Below are 25,833 nucleotides of genomic sequence, written 5' to 3'. Positions count from 1 at the left end.
AGATATCCCAGTGGAGCACAGAAGTATTAATACAGAAAGTATGACAGTGCCATAAGGCACATGTGAACAAAAATATACACACACACAAAGGGGATCTGAGATATAGCCCAGGATGGGAGGCATGAGGCACGAACTTTGGAGCCAGAAATCCTAAATTCAAATCCTAACTCAGCCATTGTCTTTGTGACTTTGGGCAAAGTACTTATCATCTTTTGGTCTCAGTTTCTTCATCTGTAAATGGGAACTACTTCAGAGGGTATAACAATCTTTAAATAAATTAGTACTTCAAAAGCATTTTGAATAATACCTGGCCTTTAATAAACACAGCTTATTTTTTGTTAAGTGTGAAATGTTATAATTCTTTTAGTACCACGTATCGATCTTCATTCTTGCTCTATTTTATGTCTCTCCTATTTCTTACTTTTTCTGAAGGCTATGGTTTGTTTATCTTATTCTGCTCCTAAATTCTACTGGGTCCTAAATGAAGTATTATTAAATTCACTGTGAAAAGTAAATCTTAAGAAAGATAAAATCAATCCCTTTCTTCACCAAACAATTACCTTGTAAAACAACCTTAGGAAAGTTCTCTCTAGGCATATAGCAATATAATCACCTGTTTCTAAAACTAAATTGATGAACAATTTTCTCCAAAGAGATGTATCTCCTCATTTTCTTCCTGTGCTTTGTTTTTCAGTTTAAGAGACTAAAATTACTGAAATGAGCTTTTCATACATTCAGACAGTTTCTGCATTTAAAATTAAGAATTTGTCTTTGGCAAATGACCATAGGGGTTTATTCTGTTCCAGGAACTGTGCTAGATACTCTAAATACATAACTCCTTATTCTTCACAGTAACCCCTTGAGTTGGTTAGGATGTTTGCTACATACTTGAGGAAGATGAGAGTGGTCAGGTTCTCTGAAACATATCAAAGCTAAGGAACTTGACTCAATGCAATGAATCATGACTAAGCAACCAGTTACAAAGCAAATCCTCACCCAACCTGGGTCAGTTGTCACGTGTTCTGCAGTATCTTCATGTTGAAGGTGAGACATGTGGTAGTTGCTGGATGGTGGTTCCCTTCCAAGGTTTCCTGCTCTGCAGGTGAGCATGGAACATGCTTGGGATTCGTACTAGGACTTATATTCTGTGGCTTAGAGTGACTAATGAGCAATTATCCCTTATTTCTGTTCAGTTTATGGAGCATCTCCAGACTGGACCTATTGCAGGCTTAACACAAAACTATTGGGAGTCTCTTATCTAAGCAGAGATACAGGTTTAATATTTTTACCAGTCTGGGGATAGGAAAGATGGTAGAATGAGACAGACATCATTACCCTAGGTACATGTATGATTGCACAAATAGTTGTGACCCTTCTTTGGGTACAACCAGAGAAGTCAAAAACTTGTGCTCCATTTGTGTACAATGAATCAAAGAGCATTCTGCTGTCATGTATAACTGATTATAACAAATAAATGAATTCAAAAAAATATATTTTTACCAGTCTTACTCAGACTCTAAGTTCACTTCTCAATCCAAAACTATTGTCCTGAAAATATATCATAATGATGGAGGGAAGTATTAGAAGCTCAGATGGAATTGTCCCTAAAGATGAAGCTGTTAGTGGGAGTTAAAAGGAGAAACTTGGAAGATAACTAGATTGTGCAAAGGGAAGAAAAGGAAATCAGTATTCTGGAATGGAAATAGAACATGCAAAAGCACCAATGCAAAGTTAAACTAGATGTGTCTGCAAAATAAATAGATGATTTCTCTATAATAAAGCATTGAGTAAGAAAAAGAACAATGTGGCAAAAAAGGTGTGGGCACATTTGTGAAGCACGAAAATGTGTGGGCATTTTCCTGTGGTTGTGGAAATTGTCAAGAAAGGTGGTGTCATTACAATAGCATTTTAGCTGTCAGTAGGTTCAGAGGCTGAAATGTTGGTGTAGAAAGAAATTCAAATTATTCTGAATTGATAAATCTGGGAGAAATCTTGATAGGCATTAAAAATAAGAATTGCCTCAATTTAAGAAGTTATTTCCATTTCCTTCCAATAAGATAATTATATGACATGCGTTAGTACACTTTTTCTGTAAAAGACATATAACAAATATTTAGGATTGTGAACATAAAGTCTTGGTCACAACTAACTCCTCAACTTACTTCTGTAGCACAAAAGAATCCTTAAACAATATTTATATGAAATGGAATGGCTGCATTACAATGAGTCCAATGAGCTTTACTGGGGATACTAAGATTTGAATCTCATATAACTCTCACATGTCACAAAATATCATTCCTTTGATATTTTCCAACCTCTTTTAAAAATGTAAAAACCATTCTTAATTTGTGATTTGTGTAAAAGAAGATGGTATATAGGATTTGATCAGTAGGTCAAAGTTTGCAAATCCCTCATTTACAGACAGAATCAATCAAAACTCTCAATCCAACATTATTTTGAAAACTGTGTTCTCTTCTGATGCTATTAAACATTTGGAAGGAGACAATCAAAGTGGTAAGTGAAACAGTAGAGAAGGAGCTGCTAATTAGCTAGCTAAACTAGCCATAGGAATCACTGGGATCAGTGGGACATGTGTCCCTCTATGTTCCCATCCACAGCAACATGTCTGAGTCCTTCAGAAAAAAAGAAAAGTTCATCAATAATTACTATTTCAAATACTCTCTGAACACAACGTTTGGACAATTTCAGAGCAAAGACAAAATGTAGTGGGCCTCACTTTTATTCCAGTTGTTTATGATACCCAAAAGGAATTTGTATAATATAGTTCTTAAATATATGGTGTGGGTGGCTCGACGGTATCATTTCACAAAAGCCAATCACACACACACCCTAAATCTGAAAAATGATAGGCTGAAATTATTGACAAGTCCAGAGAAAAGGAATTCCATTAGTGTTCACATGTTATCTTCTGTTCAAGGGTTATAAGACCAAAATGAGGGAGAAGTGATATTATCGTGATAGTTCAAATAAGTAAACAGTCTTCTTAGTCCTTATATAGAATCCTTTAATTTCTGTCATGTCGTTTTCCTTAGATCACTTGGCACTTGCCATGTTTTGTAAAGCAAGTGCAGCCAAATATTTTATTACTTATCTTCAACTTTTTCTCCCTACTGCTTTTGGCTTATCTATAATACAAATAAGAAAAATAACACATTATGGGAATTCATTTACATGAAAGTAGAGATGTCAATAACATTGGAGTCTACAGAAGGAAAAGGTTACATAAATATGCGCCTCTAAACTATTTGCACCAACTGTTGTTTTTATCTTCTCCCCCACCTGCAGCTCTGCAGGGGGATTGCTAGGGTACTGGCTCCCTATAAAAGTTCCCCTGCTGCTATGATGGTTCACCCAAAGCAAGATGGCATGCAGAAGAAACTCATGCCACCTCTTCCCATCGTGCACCAAGGCATAATTCTAATAAGCTATATTTTTCCAAATACAGAATGAAGTAAAAACAAAATAGTGATTTAAACTAATTCTAAGACAGTCACTTTAATTGTCCATTTTACTATGTAAAATAGTTGATATGCAGTAATGCTACAGAACTAAATTTCTTGACATTTCCGTATAACCATTCATATATTTTTAAATATTTTAAAACCTGAAACCAGCATGTATTTAAAATGTCTTCAGTATTTGTCTACATTTAACCATAATTGTACATTAAGAAACCCACAATGAAAATAACATGACCAATATATGCCAACTAAGTGGTCTCCTTAATTATTAATTTGAAAATATGTACAAATGGATCTTCTCAAGTCTTATTTCTCTTTTTAAAAAATACCAGTTATTAGCTGGAAGCAATTCTGGCCCATTTTATGATGAGGAAAAATAATCTGTAGTGTTTTTTTTTAAGTAGCTTTCTCAAGATGTCACAACTATCCAGAACCTTCAGGATTAGACTTCACTTTTGATATGTTATGAGGTAGCGAGAATACCCAGTTCTTAGGAAGAAGAACCCTAATCTATGACCCAACACTACCACATCCCCCACCCCAAGAAAGCTACTGCCACTAAATGACCACATATGACATGCTGCTTCTCTCTTCATCATAGAGTATTTACCCTCAAAATCAATTATTCAGCCAATGTGTAGCCGAAAACATTATAGATTTTTTCGCTTTTACAACTTCAAATAGTTATATTGAAAGTTCCACAAATTATCACGAATAAAGAAAATAAGATACAGAGAGTACACACTGGAATTAGACTAACACTATTTTCGTTTTAATATATTATTTAAATGTCACCCATTCCAAGGCTCTCTCATTTTACTTCGCCTATGTATTATCCAGCCAGAATTTGAATTAGTTCAGATTAAATTTTAATATATTATTTACAGCATTTTCTACTGCTAAACCATGTATTTCCATCCAATGAGTCAGATTCATGTAAAAGCAATTTTGAGTGTACAGCAAATTGTTATATTAAAATAAATGTTTTCATATATTTTTTCATAGACTTGAATCAAAGGAGCCTTTCCTGTCTGTTGGGTGAGTATGTCTAAATATTTTAAATATTAATTATTTAATTCAAATTAACAAGATCTTCTGAGATGATATTTGCAGTCATTTAGCCCCATATTCAAAACCATAACATATCATTGCATGCCACATTGCTCTGTTTGTTTTATACAGACTTAACTAAAACGCTCCTCAGCTGTTTTGTGACTTCAGAAATTCAGCTACTGGATGCATGTGAAATGCTACATCTTTTGTAAAAGCTAAATAAATAAGTGAATTTCCGTATTCTCATTATGGAAAGATGCACAGATTGGGTTTTTAAAATTCCCCTAAACCACAGCTGCACTCTTCCCAATCTGTTTACCCATTTGTATACTATTTCTTTTTAGTCTATGCTACTTAGTGTTTCATCGCTCTCCTCCAAAGCTTTCTTCAAAACCTATATCTTTTCTCCTTTTCTGTCATTTAACTTTATTTCTCCAATTGACTCACACTCTTTGCTTCTCTGAACAAGAAGCTGAAGAACCTTGAGGCAGATTTGGGTAAGACAAGTGCTTGCCTCTTCTGATGGGCGTTGTTCTGAGTCACAGTGCATGTCCTATGTCAATATTTTGTTGACAAGGATGTACATGTGCTGTTTTGGGGCATTTAGAACTAATTAAGAATAAGCTATATTGTTTTTATCTGTTCTATCAAATAATTATTAGGCATGTATTCAAATTTCTTATGAAGGGAAATTGCATACTCTGATTACAGTTGGTTTTTGTATCAAAAAGCGTTGAAAGATATGATCTCCAATAAAAATGAAATCATGCTATATTTGATAGGGAAAAAAAAGTTACATATAGGCAGCTACTATACTTTTGTCTTAGTTACCAGAAAGATGAGATGGAGCTAGATATTTTAATGATCAGATCAATTTTCTTTTATTACTTTTCTCACAGTCCTGGAGTATTTCTATCACACGTTGAAAAAATTGGTTCCCAATTCCCTCCTACTCCTCATAAAAGCATTTCAGAAAGTCATTCAAATCATGGAAATCAAAATAATTGTTAGGAAAGGTGGAAGGGGAAAAATGGTGTATGTGCATTTTCCTGCAGGATTTCATGAAAAATGAAAGGTCAAGTTGGTTTGATCCAAAAAATCGTTAAAGCATACTACTCTGCTACATCGATCATCAGCTCCTATTGTTAAAAATCTCTAAACCTGAAGAAATCTTTTATTTTGAATGCATATGTGTCTCCATTGAGTCAAGAGGGCTGAAATAACTTCCCTTCATGCCTCACTTAATACAGCTTCTCTGCCACCTCTCCTATTCTCATGACTACTCTAAGATGGAATCCATTTTTTATTACATGCCTCTATTGAACAAGGACAGACCCTAAGTAATCTTTGTTTACAACTTATCAGGAGATGAACATTCAGCATTAGAGTCCTGAGGAAAACTTTAGAAAACAACCATGAAGTATAACTTGACAAATACTTAAAGTAAGAATACTGGAATGACACTAATTAAATATTGATGCTCTTTTTCTACATTTTAAAAGTAAACTGGGGTAAAGCATGCAACTCAAGTGGTTCTGCTGACCAAATATTGTAACTTATAACCAAATTTGCTGATCCCAAAAAAAATTATTTTAAAAACTTTATTTGTCAGAAAGTATGTATGAATCTCTCCCCTGCCTGTTCAACAAGAAAATGTGGTGAAAATGAACATAATAGACACATATAAACCCACCAGGCATCAGGAAGTCTATTGTAACAACTACAATTCAGATTTATGACTTCAAATTTATAGTCACATGTGAAAGGGAATAAGTGCATGGTCTACAGTTTATGGTATCAGTATGTGATATTGAGTTTGTCCCCTGTACACCTTGCATTAATTTTAATCCTATAATCAATAAAAGTGTATGCATTATATTAATGAACAAATCACTGCCAAATATTGCATACTTCAGCCCATCACCTGCCAAGTGTCTAAAATGTTTGTTAATATGTATTTCTGAAAAGTGGCTTTTACCCTCATAATCTGACACTTACAAGCTAACTGCATTAATTTAGGCAATTACTCAAACCCCCAAGCTTCAGATCCTTATTTGTAAAATGGAGATTAAATAAGATAATTTTGATGAAACATTTAGCACTGTACTTGTCACATAGGTATTGCTCATAAATGTTAGCTATTATTACAGTTCTAAAAGGTATATGTATAATTCTATTAAAATATCAGAGATCTCTGAAATAGTGTGGATGATAAAGCTCTATTCTTATAGATAGGGCTTTGAGTTACATGTGAACACCAACAGAAGTATTTATAATAGAGGGAAAAATAGAAATTATGATAGAATAAGCTATGAACAAGATTATTATAGATATTGTTTCAGGTTTTAATAATAAACACTAATAATTATCACTTAAATTTGTTGTATAGACATACTGATACTTTTAAATGTGTATTTATTCTTAAAGGAACCAAAATTTTTTTCTGATAAATGTGCAACACTAATTTTGGAATAAAAATTTTAAATTTCACAACATAAAATAAATCTGAATATACCAGTAGGAAAAAAATATCAAAGAAAATGTTTGCTTACTGAACAAGATCAAGGGATTTGTAAAAAGAAGTTAGGTGAAATGTCAGATCTTAGAACAACGACTATACATTGAAATAAGAAAAGTTTTCCTTCATATGCAAGAAGAAATTATTAATAAAATAATATCATTAGGAAAAAAGAAACTATAGTCTCTCCTTGCCTCATGTAATGTAGTTTTCCCATAATGTGCCTAGAATGAGGCAGGAAGGCTCATCCCAGCGTCTGACTTTGTTCCCAGGACAATGATGCAGTGAAAGTGAGCATACATACATGCTTCCCATGCACAAGTCCTCATGTACACTTAGCTCTCTGGAATCTCTTAATAACTCTGAATGGTAACTTCTCACAGTCCCTTTCTGCTTTGAAATGCATATGGTGGAGTTGATAGCACTGATCTAGGACTGCCTTTGAATTCACCCATCAGAGACCAGGACAGATGCAAAGAACTCAGATGGTGTCATGGACATCTCCAAACTGCTTGGGCTAAGGTGCATAAAATCTCATTTTGATGTGTCCAAGACCTAAGGCTGGGATTATATTATAAATCTTAAAGAACTTTAAATATAATTTAAATATTAAATATTTAATAAATGTCTGTTAAATATTAATGAAAATCGTTTTTAAATATTATGTATAAATTTGTTCTTTTATATTTGAAAGGTTTTATAAATTCATTATGAATATATCATATTAAGTATGTTGATATCATAAATAAAATAAACTTAAATATTAAACTTCTTGCCCAAGTCACTCACTCAAGATTAACAAAATAAGTTGAGCAACATTTATTTTAGTGTGGTGTTTAAGCTTGGGGGCTAAACAAGTACTAAATGGCTAATATTCTAATTATCCTGGTAGCAATTTAGAGCAATTAATAAAACTTTTTGCTTACAAAGACTTCCTTTTAGGAAGCATCAGATTCTGATTTTGGAAATAAGCTAGAAGAAAACAGGCATCAACTTTGCATATAGAAAAGTAAGAACGAACAGAGTGATCATCTCAATTAAGATTCTAAGATATAAATCTTAATTTAAAACCAGTCTTGCTTTTAAAAAGCTTTTTACAGCTTTGTAATGAGAAATACAGATGTGAGAAAGAGGAAGATCCTGTTCATTTGAAGTCTGGGATTCACATTGTAGAAGGACTTGACAAGACAATGCAGGAGTTCTCTTCAAGTACAAGCACTGTGACTGTTGACACTTCGCAAACACTGAGCCACTTGTTAAATACACTGAAGGGACCAAAGGAAAATTCCTGCATGAATTATCTCTTCTCACCTCTTCAGCAGGTTAAAAAGATAACTTTTTTCTTTAAAAGAAGACTTTCAATGTAGAATTCATTGTAGTTTGGCATTGAAATCTGAATTATACCAGTCTTCCAGTTAATGAGTTTTTCAAGAGTAAATTTATTATGAGAGTGACTAGCACAAGGGTAAAATTTTTTCAGACTTTTTTTTAACTGTATCAGAATAATTTAAATAATGTAGAACAAACTAAAAATCATATTGATATATCTCAGAATATATTATTTCCCAGGTTTGCTTAGGAGATCTGTAAGAGTACATCAAAGATAAAAATACTAGAATTAATACAATAATCTCTTTTATGACACTGGCTCTGTGAGTGAGCTGATCACATGCCAGTTAGACCTGGATCTCAAATGTTCTTGAGATGGATGAAATCTATTCTGCTAAGTCTAAACAGGGAGTAAGCACTGTCGGGTGGCAAAGCTCCAAATTAATCATTTAATTGCTAACAACTATGTTTTATTAAATAATTTTCTTTGAATGATGTTTCCCCCCTTTGTTCCCAGTCTTGAACTTGTATTGCCAATATACTCCTGAAAACTTTAATATACTTTATGAAAACTTTGTTAACCTTATGGGGCAATGGGGACTGAACTGAGCCACATCCCCAGCCATACATTTGTATTTTATTTAGAGAAAGGATCTCATTGAGTTGTTTAGCACCTCTCTTTTTGCTGAAGCTGGTTTTGAACTTGCGATCCTCCTGTGTCAGCCTCCTGAGCTACTGGGATTACAGGCATGTGTCACTGTGCCCTGCTAACCTTAGCATTCTAATTAGGTTAAAGATTCATATTTTATTTTTACCCATGTTTTTTACCCATAGGAAACCTTACATTTAATAACATATACCATATATTATACTATTAGCCACCTGCTTTAAGAGTCCAAACTCTGTGATTTGATTTCCTTGATTTGAATGATATTCTAACATTTTTTAATAGGTGGCATGGGCAGTTTAATTCATCTGATGGTCTATTTTCTCAAATAAAGGGGCATCTAATTCCTGGTTGTTATGAATAAAACAATGCTCAAAGTGCTCAGGACAGTGTCTGTTTAACAATGAGTAAACAGAAAATTAATAGCAATCGCAGCTAATATTCTATGCAATGATTATCAGGAGTATGATATTAAAAACTTTAATAATAGAATCATGGGAAAAGAAAAGCAATGCTGATCTATGAATGGTTGGGTAGCAGAACATTAAAAAGTAAAAGCGAAATTATTTGAATACTGTCAAATTATTCGCAGGAATTAAGGAGTTGTCTTAATTCAGGAATTGAGAAGTTAAAGAAATTGATGAGATGGTCAGGAAAAATTTTAAGTAGGACTTGTGTTTATCCTGAGAGATGCAAGAATTCATTTGAGAGGTATTAAGACTGGCATTCCTGGGAGAATGCAGTAGGTGAGAAACAGTGGAGAGAAGATATCACACTAAGCAAATCAAAGATTCCCATCTAGCAAGCTTGAGAAGTTTATTAAGAGACACGAGAGGCAAGATAGCCAAGTTAAGATAGGGTATGAATTCAGAAATTATACTAATACACTGAGTTAGCTGCCATCTTATGGATAAAGTAGAGTCATTGGTTCATATCTATTGCCCCTTTTATTTTGTTTTTAACTGAAGTGGGATATCATCCAAAATGAGGCCATAGTATAGCCACTTAGAAAGCTACACTATAGTTGAAGCGTGACTTCAAAAAAACAAGATTGAAGAGAATCAAATAAGAATGGAAGAAAATGTCAGGTGAAATCCTTTTCTTTAAGAATATCAGAATTAGTAAGTTGATTGGGTGATTTCTTTGAGGTTTGTCAATTGGGCTGGGTGGGATCATGGCAACAGATGGCAAAGCCAAAGTCCAGGAACAGTGTAGAAACCATGAAAATGTTGATGAGAAATGGTCCCTTAGCTTTAAATATGACCATCAGACATCCTGGAATCACTAATAGCCAATCCAATGCCTGTCTTTTGATGGTGTGGTTTCAATTTTCTATACAGCTCCAGGGGGAAAAGGGAAGAAGGAAATAAAGCCAATTTTCCTCTTCTAAAAATCTATTTTTTCTTGTTGTCGTCGTTGTTTTAGACTCAGACAGTGCCACCACAAAATTAATGATTTCTTCAGCAACGGCACTTGCTTCATTTTTTTTTTTTCCCAGGGCCCTTCAGGCTACTTCTCTGGAGAGTATACAAAGTTTCCACAGCACTATTTTTGTAATCTAAAGCAGTTGTGTTTTCAGGCCCGATGCTACAACTGTAATTTTAATTTATCAACCTGCCACTCAGTGAAATGCTGTAAAAACATTTGAAAGCTTAAACCCATCATTTATTTCTGCACCTGTCAATGACACTCTTCTGTACTTGTCAAAATCATTTAAACTGCACCATGATGGCACATACAATATCACCAATAAATTGGGTAATCAATCATGTATGTGCATATTTTGATGGTGATGTCTTGAATGCATGGGCTCCAGGACACATTTTAAGAAGCACGAAATCATTACTCTTCAATAATAAAATAGTCTAGTCATCAAAAAGAGTCATCCTCAGTCCTTACAAATAAAATATGTCTCAGGAATAGAGCGTCTGATTGTGACTGAAATGGCTTTTCTTTCTTCAGTGAAATGTTCTCCTCAGGGAAAAGGAAATAATTGCAGATTATAGCAGGCAGGAATATAGTGTTACATGGAGGGAAGAAAATGCATAGGATCATTAAATAGATTTATTTAAGCTCTTTTTATAAAGAAAGCAGTGGTGCAGTACTTTATAGCTGATGATATTTCAAAAGAGTGTTATCAGCACTTCCACCACTATCTAATTTGTTCATATAATAAAGTGTCACATTAACCCAAATGTCACAATTCATATCAGTTTTACATTGAAAATTGGCATTGTTATATATCATAGGCAACCTCTTCCTCCCAAAAATTTGGATGAGATCTTTGATCATAATGTCATTATGTTATTAGAGAGAGGGAGATGAAAAGAGAGAGGCAGAGACAGAAAGAGACAGAGAGAGAACCTACTCAATCATTAAATCCATTCTACCCCCAAACAAATATGATGTTCTATAGGCTATGAGTCTATTTAAAATAAAATGTTATTAAAATTGCAAAATTAAATAATATTGGCTAATGTTTGTATCCTCTAAACTCTTGTTTGTAGAACAAACTCAATCCTCAATCCTCACAGCTAAATGGGTCTAAATGGACAAGTCTTACAATCCCTTTAAAGTCTGTGAAAGGCTTATGAACACTTTATATCACACATTTCTGAAACAATTTGTTTTACAGACATCACATAACCATACATAATAAATAAAGAAACATATTTGACATGCATAAGTTCTCATTCATGAGAGGAGCTAATCTTAAGTGGAGTTAGGAATCAAATTTAAATCCACCAAAACTTTAAGAGGTGTATTAACTTACTCAAATACTATTGTTTCCACATTGCTACCAGCACTTTTTTCATAGATGATGAGGGTTTTTGTTTGTTTAAGTACTGGGGATGGAATCAGGGCATTACCCATGCTAGGAAAGTATTATTTCACTGAGCTACACCCCCAACTATAGTCATGAAGTTTTTAAACTATCAGGCTAGATTGGAAAAAGTAATCACATAGTCTGACTGATGAAAGAGTACATATTTATTGAGTGTCTATATGAATAAAACAATTTAGGGGCTGGGGATGTGGTTCAAGTGGTAGCGCGCTTGCCTGGCATGCGTGCGGCCCTGGTTCGATCCTCAGCACCACATACAAACAAAGATGTTGTGTCCGCCGAAAACTAAAAAATAAATATTAAAAAAAATTCTCTCTCTCTCTCTCTCTCTCTCTCTCTCTCTCAAAAAAAAAAAAATGATGTCCTTCAGTAGATGAATGGATAAAAAAATATATGGCATATATATATATATATATATATATATATATATATATATACACACACACACACACACATACATACATACAATGGAATTTTACCCAGCAATAAAAGAGAATAAAATCATGGCATTTGCAGGTAAATGGATGGTGTTGGAGAAGATAATGCTACGTGAAGTTAGCCAATCCCAAAAAACAAACGCCGAATGTTTTCTTTGATATAAGGAGGCTGATTCATAGCAGGGTAGGGAGGGGGAGAATGGGAGGAATAGAGGAACTCTAGATAGGGCAGAGCGGTGGGAGAAAATGGGAGGGGGAGTTAGCAATGATGGTGGAATGTGATAGACATCATTATCCAGAGTACATGTATGAAGACACGAATTGGTGTCAACATACTTTATATACAACCAGATATGAAAAATTGTGCTGTATATGTGTAATAAGAATTGTAATGCATTCCGCTGTCATTTATTTTTCTTTTAAAAATCAATAAAAAATACCTCACTAGAAATGAAAACACAAAATAAAAAGTGCTTTGATTTCATTGATTTGACCACCTTTGACCCACCTCAAAGGAAAGAAAACTATGTAAGCTCTCTTAAAGAGAATAAATTCTTTCCTTTTTTAATAACATAAAATATACTTAAAGCTGAATATCTAATTGAATCATACTTGATTATCTAAGTAATTTCTCAAGAGTGTAAATAACACTCATCTTAAGAGTTCAAAATTGATTATCCTTTATTCTGTGTTAGTCAATGAATCTTTACTGATTCTCATATGGATAAAAGTGATATCATCACTCTTTTAATACAGGAAAGCTGAGATGCAGAGATATGATAATATCTCCATGAAGACACCCAAAACATTTACAGCCATTTGGGAATGAAGCCAGTCTGAGGCCTTTGCTGAAAGAGCTGCTAATTTCTAATACTAACACTATGCTCCCTTCTGAGTTTCAGGTTCATTTGAATCATTATGGATGTCTAAATAATAGCTTTAATTATACAGGAAAATAATCACATACATTAAAAGTTATTTATTACTTTTTAGAGACACTGTGAATCTCAGACTTGCATTATAAAAGTGCTAGGCAAGTTTTAAAGGCTGACTTCTCAATCACATTCTGATCACCTCGCTAAGAATGACTGATCTTTATTTCATCAGTCTCAAAATATGACCTTTTCAATGCTTTTAATGCCATTTTCAAAGCACAGAAATACTTTTTGATTCAAAAGGATTTTCTGCTTAACTCTACAGAACAAATCAGTTACCACAGTATAATCAGTAACTGCCAAATATTAGCAAAAGTCAGGCATTACTTATTCTTTAAGAGCTTTTTAGAACATTTTTCTTTTAAAGCTTAAAGTATTGAACAGCTATATCTTGTCACGTGCTAACCAAAGTAGACATTAAAATGAAGAGTTAACCCCCAAACGTTTCTTATTTTTAGAAACCTCATTACTTCTTTGGTGCAATTTTTACTAGATCACATTCAAGATACACTACAGGCCACATCAACTTCAAAATGAAAGTTATTTCATTGCAGTGGTAAGCAAACCTTGACTACAGTTTCCCTTTAGCTTCAATGAAAAGCATGTAAAAGATGAAACACTTGATGGGACATTTCTTCAGATATTGGCTAAATTATCATATCATGCAGGCAGTATTTCAACGAAGTGTATGCTATAACCCAATTGGATCTTAAAAATCTTGAAAGCCTTGTAAAAAGTGAGGCTCCCCAGAGAAGCTATTTTAAAGATATGTTCTGTAAATCATGGTCCTTTGATTATCCTCATTAATCTCGGTAGGCCTGTAGCAGGCTAAGTACTTCAGATTCCCATGTAAGACCAGCAAGTCATAGATTAAGAAGAGGCCCAATAAATCAAAGCATTCACTCCTAGATTTCTTAAGTTGCCAGCTTTGACTTTGAAGCTCTAGAGAAAGGATTGATAGTATTGATGGCCTTTGTGCAATGAACAGCTGTCCAGTTTCATTAAGTACCTCCATTCATTATTTGACAGGCACTGTGTGTATGAAAAGTATGATGTGGTAACAATGTCAGCTGCTATTCTCTACTAGCCCATGAGACAGGGACAGTTTCCTATTAAATATTGAGCTTTCTTTCCATATTGTAAAGATCACAACACTAAATGGTTATTGCTGCAGAATTCAGTATTAGACGTTTATTTTTGACAATGTCAGATGAAGAGTGGTATTAAGTAAGATATACTTAAATATATCTAAGAGGTTCTTCATATTCTTCAGTTTACTTTATTTTGAGAAACACTGTTCAATGCTTAACATTGAGACTTGTGAAGTACAAACCGGGGGTTAAAAACAAGAAGTGGATATTACAATGCCATTTTATTCTAATTGACACTTCATTCCCAGGAATGAATATCAATTCAGTTATATTTAGAAAGGAGGTATTCGGTGCAAAAGTCATATTGTAAAAATGCCCAAAGTCATATTGGTAGATGCAAAGCAAAATTAAAAAGTGGACCAGATTCTGGTACTTCTCATAGTGGATTCAGTAAACAGTGCTGATCAGTGAATCATTTTATACCAGTTCATGACTAGATAAATAAAGCAAGAGTAATTTTTTTTTTCTGTAGTGCTAGGATTGAACCCAGAGTCTCACACCTGATAGGTAAACACTACCAAAGAACAAACATTTGAAAACTTTTACAGCATGTTTACAGTGCTGTGACATCAAGGTATATGATTTCATACAAAAGTCTCAGACTCTGATGGATGGTAAAATTTTTAAATGAAACACCTGGTCCTTTATCACAATAAGTTGGGTAGCTTTGCACAAGACTAAGTCTTTCCCTTCAAGGAGGTTATAATCTAATTAAGAGGATAAAAGGAAGAAGCTTGTATCTGTAGTATAAGGAATTGATTAGGAACTCTAACTAATGGACAAGAAAAAATAAAAATAAATAGATATCTGTCCCACACTGCATGACTTTATAATTCTTGAGGTAATAAAAAGTTGTGGACTATTAATACACGATGGGATGTAAAGCTAGGCAGGTTCTATTTGCACTATGGAGATAGCCAGTAGCACTATCTGGCTGAACGAAAGGGTTTCTTACAAGACACACTGGATGAAACAAGACAGAAAATTCAACAGTTGTTACCTTAAGGAAAATGCAAAAGCACAGACCACATGTCACCTTTATTCAACTCCCTCTCCCTTTCCCTCTTTTAACCTCCCCTTTCCACTTTTCCTACCCCTCTCTCCTCCTGCTCCGACTCCCATCCCTTCTCTTCTCACCCCCTTTCTTTTCTCTACTCCTTCCTCTCCTCCTCTTCCTGTCTTCCAGTTCTCCCTTCTTTTACTTCCTCCCCTGTTCTTCTTTCCATCCCTCTTTCTCCTTCTTGTTGCTGATGCTGCTTTTATTTCTTCATTTAAAAAAAAAAATGTGTTCCCTTTGCTTTGCAACAACTCTCACCAGCAGATGGGAAATGAATACATGTGACATGTTTGCTGGGTGCCATTTATCACATGAAAATTCCTAACACTCCAACTGGTCCTTAGTCCTTGTGCTTCACAGAAGATTAAACACTCTACCTCTACCTTAACCACCTATAAAATATTAGGATAACACAGAAATTTCATTATTTTTCAGTATTACACCAGGATGAGACTGAGAAAAATTACCACCCAAATGACCTACAGATGGCAGTTGACATTTCCAGTAAATCCCTAGGACCCCATCCCATTGTGCTGCAATGAACCCCACCAGGCAAAAAGCTCTGCAAATATGCATATGTGCACAAGCATACACAAGCATACACACACACACACACACACACACACACACACACAGCTTCCAGCCAAGTTTTGGCACACTGCTTTGAGATCTGACCAACTAGTAAAGAATCACCAGACATTTGAGAAGATATTCAAAGAAAGAGAAGCCCAAGAGAAAATCCACACAAAGAGAATTCCAAACAAATACAGAAAATATAGTAAGCATAAAACTAAATGGAACTAAACAAACAAAAAAACTAAAAATAAAGCTTATAATTAATATCCTTAAATAGAGGGAAATATATTGTAGCTTTATTTGTAAAATGTTATGTAAAAGTACATATGGAGGATAAGAAAAAACTTCCTGGAAATTAAAAGCATTTTAGCTGAAATAGAAAATTCTATAAAAATTTGGGTATGAACTTAAAAGATCAAATAGATATCAAATATCAAAGATTTTAAAATAATGAGAACCTCATCTCAGAAGTTCAATATCTAGGCAATGAGGAAAACATTCTCAAATGCTGTAGAAATATGTTCTCAAACTGATGAGCTTTCAAATAAAAAAGCAGTCAGCACAGTAAATGAAAGATGAACCAAACTTGGGAAGACTATAGCTAAAAAGACCATAAATGTGCAAATAGCAAAATAAAAGCCACTTATACTGGAACCACCATTTGACCCAATTATCCCACTCCTTGGTATATATCCAAAGGATTTAAAAGCAGCATACAATAGTGATACAGCCACATCAATATTTATAGGAGCTCAATTCCCAATATCTAAGCTATGGAACCAATTTAGGTGTCCTTCAACAGATGAATGGATAAAGAAAATGTAGTATATATTCACAATGGAGTACTACTCAACTATAAAAAAGACGACTTTATGACATTTGCTGGTAAATGGATGTATCTGAAGACTATCGTGCTAAATGAAATAAGCCAATTCTCAAAAACCAAAGTTTGAATGTTTTCTCTGATATGTGGAAGCTAATTCATAATAAGGGGGGAGGATAAAAAGAAGAATAGAAGTTTAGTGTAGTAGACAAAGGGGATGGGTAAAGGAAAGACAGTGGAATGACTCTGACATAACTGATATAACTTTCCTGTGTACGTATATGAAAATACCTAAGTGAATCTCACCATCATGTACATCCACAAGAAATCTATTTTTTAAAATGATGATGGGTAAATGGCAGAAAGATCAGTAGAGTAGAGGAAAGGGATCAGGGGGTGAAGGGAGGTGCTGAGAGCCACGGCTGAGTCTGTATGGCCCCTGGCATTTTGCCAACAGTATTGATTGACAGGCGCCTCTGCCTGTCCGCCTCTGCCGCAACTTTTGAGTTCTCGCACTATTTTGGAGTTCTCGTGGGGATTTCCGGGGATTCCCCGAGAGTTCCCATTGGTTGGGGAAGTGCAGGAGGAGGGATTTCCGGGAGAGATAGTTCCGGCTGGGGGTTCCTGGACAAGCCTCGTGGCGCGTTCGGGAGGTTTCCCCGGGAACTGTGTGAAGTGTTTTCCTGCATTTTAAAAATAAAGTTTGTTCCTGCTTCAGTGGCTCGTGATTTGTGCCCAGCCAGACTGCGGCATTTGGTGGCCCGTACGGGGAGTATTGTAAGGAGATACGGAAGGTTGTATATGTCCCTCCGCTAATTGTTGTTTGACCAGGTCATGGGCTGCTTGTATCTTTTCTTTAGTCAGGGGCCACTGAGGAACCCATACTGGTCTATCTGATTTCCAAGTAATTTTTATTGCCTCAGTGACCCCTTCTGAAAACCCAGTCCATGTCTATTTATTCCCTGATCTATTTGAATGGGTGCTGCTATGCCTTGTTCTCCTAATTTTTTTTCTTTCCTGAAACCTTGTCTAGCCCTAATAGTGGGCGCATTTGGATTGATGTTATTTGTTAATGTCAAACCTAATTGATCTAGGACATCTCGTCCCCATAAATTTATAGGAAGATGATCCAATACATATGGCTGTATAGTTCCTTCGCATCCTTCAGGATCCTTCCAATCTAATACCATTGCACTTCTATGGGGATTAGTTGCCACTCCTAGGCCTCGAAGCATTTGAGTGGCTTGTTGTAACGGCCAATGTTGTGGCCATTCTTGACGAGATATGATGCTAAGGTCTGCACCTGTATCCAGTAGCCCATTAAATTCATGTCCTTGAATATTTAGTTTTAGCATGGGGTGAGAATCTAAATTTAAAGACAGCATAGCCCAATCTACACCTGTGGAGCCTAATCCCCTGGAACCTCTTTCTATAGTACTACTGGAAAATTTATCATGTAGGCTGGGTATTATTAATAACTGTGCTATTCTATCTCCTGGTGAAATTACTGATATACCCTTTGGAGAACTAGCTATAATTTTTATTTCACCTTCATAATCGGGATCAATTACCCCAGGACTTATCATAAGTCCTTTTAGCGTAGAAGAACTGCGTCCTAACAATAAGCCTACTGTTCCTTGGGGAAGAGGTCCTTTTACTCCTGTGGGAATGATTTGAACTCCCATCTCTGGAGTTAGTACTGCTCTGGCGGAGGCGCAGATGTCCAACCCTGCGCTCCCTCTGGTTCGTCTGATGAGAGATCTGATGGATAATGTGTCCTGGGCACTACCCTGATGGGGTTGCTGGGTTCCTCCATGGTGTTTCTGGGTTCCTCCAGTGCCCCGTACATTTGTGGTCGTGGGCCCCGGAGCATTGGGCCCCCCTGTCCGTTTTTTGGCAATGGAGCTCGATGCCTTTCTCCACGATATCGTGGGTAAACACTTGGTCCTTGTCTGTTTTTTGATAACGGAATACCCTCTATGGTGGTTTGAGAACGGCATTCATTAGCCCAATGTTTCCCTCTACGGCATCGTGGGCAAATACCCGGTATTCTATTCGTTTGATATCTAGCTTTGTTAAACCCTCCTCCTATGGGGCAACTCCTTTTAAAATGTCCTGTTTGATCACAATTATAGCATGTTTTTGGCCTGGCATCTAAAGCCTGTTGTACTGCTGCTAAGACTTGCCCTTGTTCATTAATGTCTCTACATAATTTAATATATGTGTTTAAATCTTCATGTCTCCATGGTCTAATGACCTCTCTGCAACAACGATTTGCTTGGTCATAAGCCAGTTGTTTTATAAATGGCATTGCCTGTTCTGTATCCCCAAAAATTCTAGAAGCTGCTTGAATAAGCCTATCTACAAATTCAGCATAAGGTTCATTAGTTCCTTGTATTACCTTAGATAATTGACCTTGTAAACCTCCATGCCCCTGTAAAGTTTTCCATGCCCTAACCGCATCTACAGCAATTTGTGCGTATACGCCAGGATCATATTCAATTTGTTGCCGTTGACCCTCATAAGGTCCTTTTCCTAACAACATATCTAGATTTCTTTGAGGGTAACCGGCTGCTGCATTTCGCCTAGCTGTCTCCCTGCAAAATTCCTCATTGGCAATCTTCCATAACAAATATTGTCCTCCATTTAGCACAGATTTACACATACTAGCCCAATCTGCTGGCGTCATGTCCAAGTTGGTAATGGATTCGACCATGCTTACAGTGAACGGTGCTTGAGGACCATAGGTTGTTACAGCCTCCTTTAACTGCTTCACTGTTTTGAAATCTAAAGCACGGTGAATTCGCTGCCCTCCTGCCTGCTCAAGTACAGGGCATGCTAATCTTTGAGGTCCTGTCTCAGGATCCCATCTATTAACTACGGGGTTTGAGGGCCACTCAGCTATCTCCATAGGGGGAGCTGTTGGTTGAATTACGCCCTCTGATGATAGAACGGTGTTAGTAGCAGCCTCCTGTTGTAGCTTTTTCCCTAATAGCTGTTTCTCCTCTAAGCTTTCTTCCTTTAAATTTTCTTCCTCTGTCTGACTAGCTTGAGAGACCTTCTCTTTTGCTTGATCTAAAATGTCTTTCTCCATGGTCTGAACCTCTAACAATTTACTTAACACTCTTTCAGTTTGTTTTTTACTAATTTCTAATCTGTTATAAAGATAACGCAACCCAATAAGATAACACAAAACAAAACCGAAACAGAATGAAACAAAAACGGAACAAAAAATTGTTGTATCAATTTTCCTATTTTCTTGATATGTGCATTTGTGGTCTATTTCTATCTCTTCCTCAGGGGCGAACAACTTCAAACCTTGAGCCAACCATTTTTCCCAATCTGCCTGAGAAAATTCTAGGGATAGGCAGCTTGAAACAAACACAAAACAAATCAAAACAAGAACACATTGTTTTTTAAAATGGTCACCCATTCACTCGCCTTCCCTTAGGGGCAAGTAATTTCACTTACCCCAAAGCTTCAGATGTTCCCCGCACGGGCCACCAAATGCCGCAGTCTGGCTGGGCACAAATCACGAGCCACTGAAGCAGGAACAAACTTTATTTTTAAACTGCAGGAAAACACTTCACACAGTTCCCGGGGAAACCTCCCGAACGCGCCACGAGGCTTGTCCAGGAACCCCCAGCCGGAACTATCTCTCCCGGAAATCCCTCCTCCTGCACTTCCCCAACCAATGGGAACTCTCGGGGAATCCCCGGAAATCCCCACGAGAACTCCAAAATAGTGCAAGAACTCAAAAGTTGCGGCAGAGGCGGACAGGCAGAGGCGCCTGTCAATCAATACTGTTGGCAAAATGCCAGGGGCCATACAGACTCAGCCGTGGCTCTCAGCAGGGAGGGGAGAGGAAGAAGAAGTACTGAGGACTGAAGAACAAGAAAGATTCCATGCTTTTATAATTATGTCAAATGGATTCTACTGTCATGTATTAAAAGATCCAATAAAAATATTTTTTAAAAAACACTTGGAAGCAGAATGACATCAGAATTTCTCAAGATTAGAATCATGCAGATAAAAGAATAATGCCTTCAAAATTCTGAAGGAAAATTATTTTTAGCCCAAATATTTAGGCTAGCAATCAAGTCAAACACATTATCAATCAAATCACAAAGACAGAAAAAGATAACAGTAGACTATTGTTTTTATAAGTAGTTATATTCTATAAAGTCAGTCAAACTCTAAATAATCAAGCATGGAGCCCATTGTTCCTAGAGTAAATAATTAGGTTTCTGGGAGCCTCTGGTCACAGTTTTGCCAGCCATTCAATAAATAACCATGCTTATGTATGTTTCTAATTGAAGACTCCTTACTTGATATGTACTGTTGACTCACTAACATTGGATTCTTTGTCAACAGCAGTATAGTTCACATCTGGGCAAAGCTGATCTAACGTGTCTTTTCTTAAGGCACCTCACGATCCTCTTGCACTTAGAAACACTAGACAGCCCTTCCACACTGTGCTGGGGGCCATCTCAAAAGTCAAATCAATAAACACAAGCACAAAAAGGAAAACAAAAATCATGGCTTTAAGTAGATCACAAAACAGATGGTTGTATATAGTGTGAGAGCAAAAAATGAGGTGGCAGACTGCCACCTTTTTCAACTTCAGCTAGGAACGTGCACATCAGATGACTTCAAATTTGTATGACTCTCTTTTACACGTGTGTGAATAATTGAGAGAACTTTCCCAGTATTGGTTTGGGGGTTACAAATCATTTTGCAAATTCACAAATAGAGAATCCACAATAATAAGAATCAACAGTTTTTTTGGAAACCTAATTATTCACAAACCCTTTCTAATAAATCTACAGACAGTTGTTCCACTAAAATCATTGAATGAACAAAAAATAAAGGGAGGTGGGGTACGGTGGGGTGTCTAACACAAAAGAGAAGCAAGTTCTAAGGTGAGGAGGGGTACAAGGACAGTGGCTTTGTGGCAGACCTGTGAGAGGTCTGGGTTGTAGCAGAACGATGGAGCGCTCTGGGAAGAATGAAAAAATTAGACAAGTATAAGGGCCAAGTAAACAACAATTTGTCCAAGAAGAAAAGTTAATCATTGCACAGTATATTACTCAGCTATGAATAATATTTGCATAGTTATAACAATATAAACACTAAATGTTGACTTAAGCAAGACAGAAAAGAATTAACAAGGGGAAAAAAACACGGAAGCTTATGAAAAAAAAATTTCTTTTGTACAAGTAAACAGCAGTATTCTGAGGGCTCAAAGAGAACACATTCCCCTGAACATGGTTTAATTCTAGAAACTGAAGAACATTACACAAAAGGTATGTTTTCTTAGTTCCCATAAGGCTAAAAACTGCCTCTAAGAAACATTAGTAGGTCATAAGAAACTGATTGTTAACAAAACCTCAGAATCAATATAATGCTTCACTTCTAGTAGTTAATGGAAGATTTGATGGACAGGGGTGGAGGACTTCAGTAAATAATTAGAGACAAATCTAATCAATAATGTTTTAGTCAGCCTTTCCGCTGCTGTGACTAAAGGATCTGATCAGAACAGTAATGGAGGAAGAGTTTATTTGAGGGCTCACAGTGTCAAAGGTCTTACTCCACAGAAGGTCAGCTCCATTTCTCAGGGTTCAAGGTGAGGCTGAATATCATGGAGGAGTGTGTGGCAGAGGGAAGCAGCTCACATCATGGTGGTCAAGAAGCAGAGAGAGAGAGAGACTCCAGCTCCAGACACAAAATATATACCTCATAGCCACGCCCCCAATTAACCACTTTGTCCAGCCACATCCCACCTGCCTCTAGTTACCACTTGGTTAATCCCATCAGGGATGAATTCACTGATGGGTTAAGACTCACCATCCAATCATTTCTCCTCTGAACCTTCCTGCATTGTCTCACAGGTGAGCTTTTGGAGGATACCTGATATCCAAATAATAACAAATAGGGATTTTGACAATTTTTCCCTAAGCAAAATAGAGAAAAATTAAAGTGGCAGAAATGAGCACAAAGGGAAAAAAAAGGATTAAAAAACCATCATGTTTAACTTATAAATAATTTATTCCCTCTCCCAAATTTTTGTAGAATGAGTCCATAACAAAAGGTAAAATATCATTCATTGTTTTTTTCCAATGAGGTTTTTAAAATTTGAAATTAAAAATAAAATAAAATAAAACCTATAGGCACCCATCCAAAAATAGAGGCCTACTCAGTTTTCTCTGTGATGTATACGACTGTGAAGACAATAACAGGGCATTTTCAAGATTTTAAGATAGTAGTTCTGTGTTCACCTGTACCATTTTTCATTTGTGAAGGAAACAGAAAGACATCAATATAAAAGTTGTGCCAGTACCAAAGCCAGACAAAATTTTGTGAAGATAGCTGCTCATCATGTTTTGTCTACCTCTGACACTAGCATTCTAAGAACCTCACCTACACATGTACATTTAGCTATGCTCTTTAACTAAGACTGTCATAAAATGGGTGAATGGTTTGTTGAAAATAAATATGAGTGGAAAAATTATCGTGTTGGAGGGGCAGCACAGTTGACATTTCTAAAGTTCAGCTGGTAAAATAAAGATGAAAATACAAAAGAAATAGTAATATGAGGGAGAATAAAATAATATAAAGTGGAGGAAATCTTTTACAAATGTGTATTTGGGAATAAGAATTGGCATATCAACCAGTGGGAAAAAATAATAGTTACAACAATAAATTATTCTTATAGAAGAAAGTCATAATAGGAAGAGTGCAAATTAAATCAATGGGTGTTCAATATGCTACTTTTGCTTCTATAATACTTGTAGGAAATACTCATCTTAGGTAATATGTGTTCCATGCAACAGGGGTTTGCAATTAATTCTGTTCTGTTCTCTGTAAATCCCTAACAAATGATTCTTGGGCTTCTCTTGGAGTGCATGTGTCTGTGTGTTACATTAGATCATGCAATGTTTTGTCATTGTGTTTTCCATTTTATGATTCTATTGTTTTCCTACATTACTAAAAGCTCAAGGTATTTGGAACACAATATTCTATTTCTTTGTTTTTATTTAGCAATAACATTTTTCCTTTAATATTTTGTCTGCTTTCTGTAGCCACAACAAATAAATTCAATTCCTCTTCCACTAAACAGCCTTTCAACTATTTAAATAATTTTCTGCCTTCCTTCCCAAAGGCTTTCTTCTCAAAATCAAGCATCCTTACTTAATTCAACCATTTTAATATAGACATTGTTTTGAGGCTTTTTGCCATCCTAATTTTCTTTATCTGTATGCATTCCAATTGTTCCAAATCCTTCTAGAATTGTACTGATACATATTAAACTAAATATTTCTAATGATGTCTCAAATGTGAAAGTCCACTGGAATTATTACCTCTTTTTAAAAAGTCACTATATTTAATGCCAAGTACGATTTCATTAGCTTTGTGGTTTTGTGTCAAACTCATGGTTTATATTTTGCTTGCAATGGACAAAACACCAAGTATTTTCTCCACCAATATTTGGTAACCCATAGACAATCCATTTATACTCTGGACTTGAATTAGTCATATTGATGACTTTTTTTTCTCTAATTTAGAAAACCAAGTTAATTTTAACACCTACCCAGAGAACTTTTTAAGACAATTAAAAGATTTGATAAATGCAAAGCATTCAGTAGCTGAGAAGTGGTTAGCATTTTAGTAAGTATTGACATTATTATCATTGATTATCAATTATTATTATTAATATCATACCTTTAAAGTCTGAGATATTTCACAAATTAAACTCCACCATGAAGAATTGTGCAGTTGATATTTTTACCCTTGGAGGAAAACTTTAGAAAAATCATTATAGTCCAATAAGTTAAATCATCATCATCATATCAAATGCATCAAATACATAAGATATGAAAAGGATTTACTTATAATTTGAAAACTCATATCCTTTGACTACATGTCATATATGATCATTTTAAACATGTAGAACACAAAAATGCCTAAACCAAGTTGTGTCCATCAGGGTCCAGTCAGGAAAATAAAGATAAAAATCACACCAGTAATTTTAACAGCAAAATAATTAATATTAAGAAATATGGGCTAGTAAAAGATAATTAAGTCCTTTAAATCAGTAAGATATTGCAAAAGAATATTGGAGTAGAAAACAAAGGGAACAACTACTACCTCTATGTCTGAGGGAGAGGAGCCAAGGAAGGAACTTGAAGAGACAACCTCCCCAAGGCTGAGATTCAGATTTCATTAGACAGGGTATGGGTGCAGCCTACTGAATGGCACAGAAGTGTGTTGGGATGTTGGTAGACTGGACTTGTGTTAGCTTTTCATCACCATGACCAAAATACCAGACAAGAACAATTTGGAGGAGGAAATATTCATTTTGGCTCATAGTCTCAATCTCAATCCATGGTCAGTCAACTCCACTGCAAAAACATCATGGCAGAAGGACATGGCAAAGGAAAGCCAGATCATGGTAGTTGGGAAGCAGAGAGAGAGAGAGAGAGAGAGAGAGTATGCACAAACAAGGGGCCAGGGACAGATATAGTCCAAGGCCACATCTCCTGTGTTCAACTTTCTCCAACAAGGTCCCACCTCTCAGTAATTCATTTAGCTATCAATGGATTAATCAGTAAATGGATTGATCCATTGAAGAGGTATGAGCTCTAATCATTGCCTGAAAGCCCCAGTTCAAAACCTTGCTGCATTAGTGACCATGCTTTCAAAACATGAGCTTTTCAAGGGATATTACAGATCCAAATCAAAACAGGAGGTGATGCATAAGAAGCCTCCTGCTGGGATGCCAATGTTTATGACTGAGTCTCTGATACCTTGCTGGTAGCCATGCCACAGAAGCAAGAAGAAAAGTCCATGGGAACCTGGGAAGGGCACCCTTTCCTCTTCTGTGTTTTGCAGTTTTCCTCCAGTACCCCCTCCTGACAAACCCTAACATTGTGCCCTGTAGCAGAGAAATGTTTATAGGA

General features: G+C 35.9%; 1 protein-coding gene across 1 annotated transcript in view; it reads left to right on the top strand.

Annotated features, from left to right (window-relative positions):
• Ralyl (RALY RNA binding protein like) overlaps positions 1 to 25,833 on the top strand; it is a 354,882-nt gene that overhangs the window by 230,835 nt on the left and 98,214 nt on the right. The window contains exon 3 of the mRNA XM_071602169.1: positions 4,488 to 4,520. Within this exon, the coding sequence (XP_071458270.1) occupies positions 4,488 to 4,520 (33 nt within the window). The remainder of the gene's footprint in view (positions 1 to 4,487; positions 4,521 to 25,833) is intronic.

Source organism: Marmota flaviventris, chromosome 15 (assembly GCF_047511675.1).
Source record: "Marmota flaviventris isolate mMarFla1 chromosome 15, mMarFla1.hap1, whole genome shotgun sequence".
Classification (NCBI taxonomy): Eukaryota; Metazoa; Chordata; class Mammalia; order Rodentia; family Sciuridae; genus Marmota; species Marmota flaviventris.
Note: the sequence above shows the minus strand (reverse complement) of the source record. Positions and strands in the feature narration are given on the sequence as shown.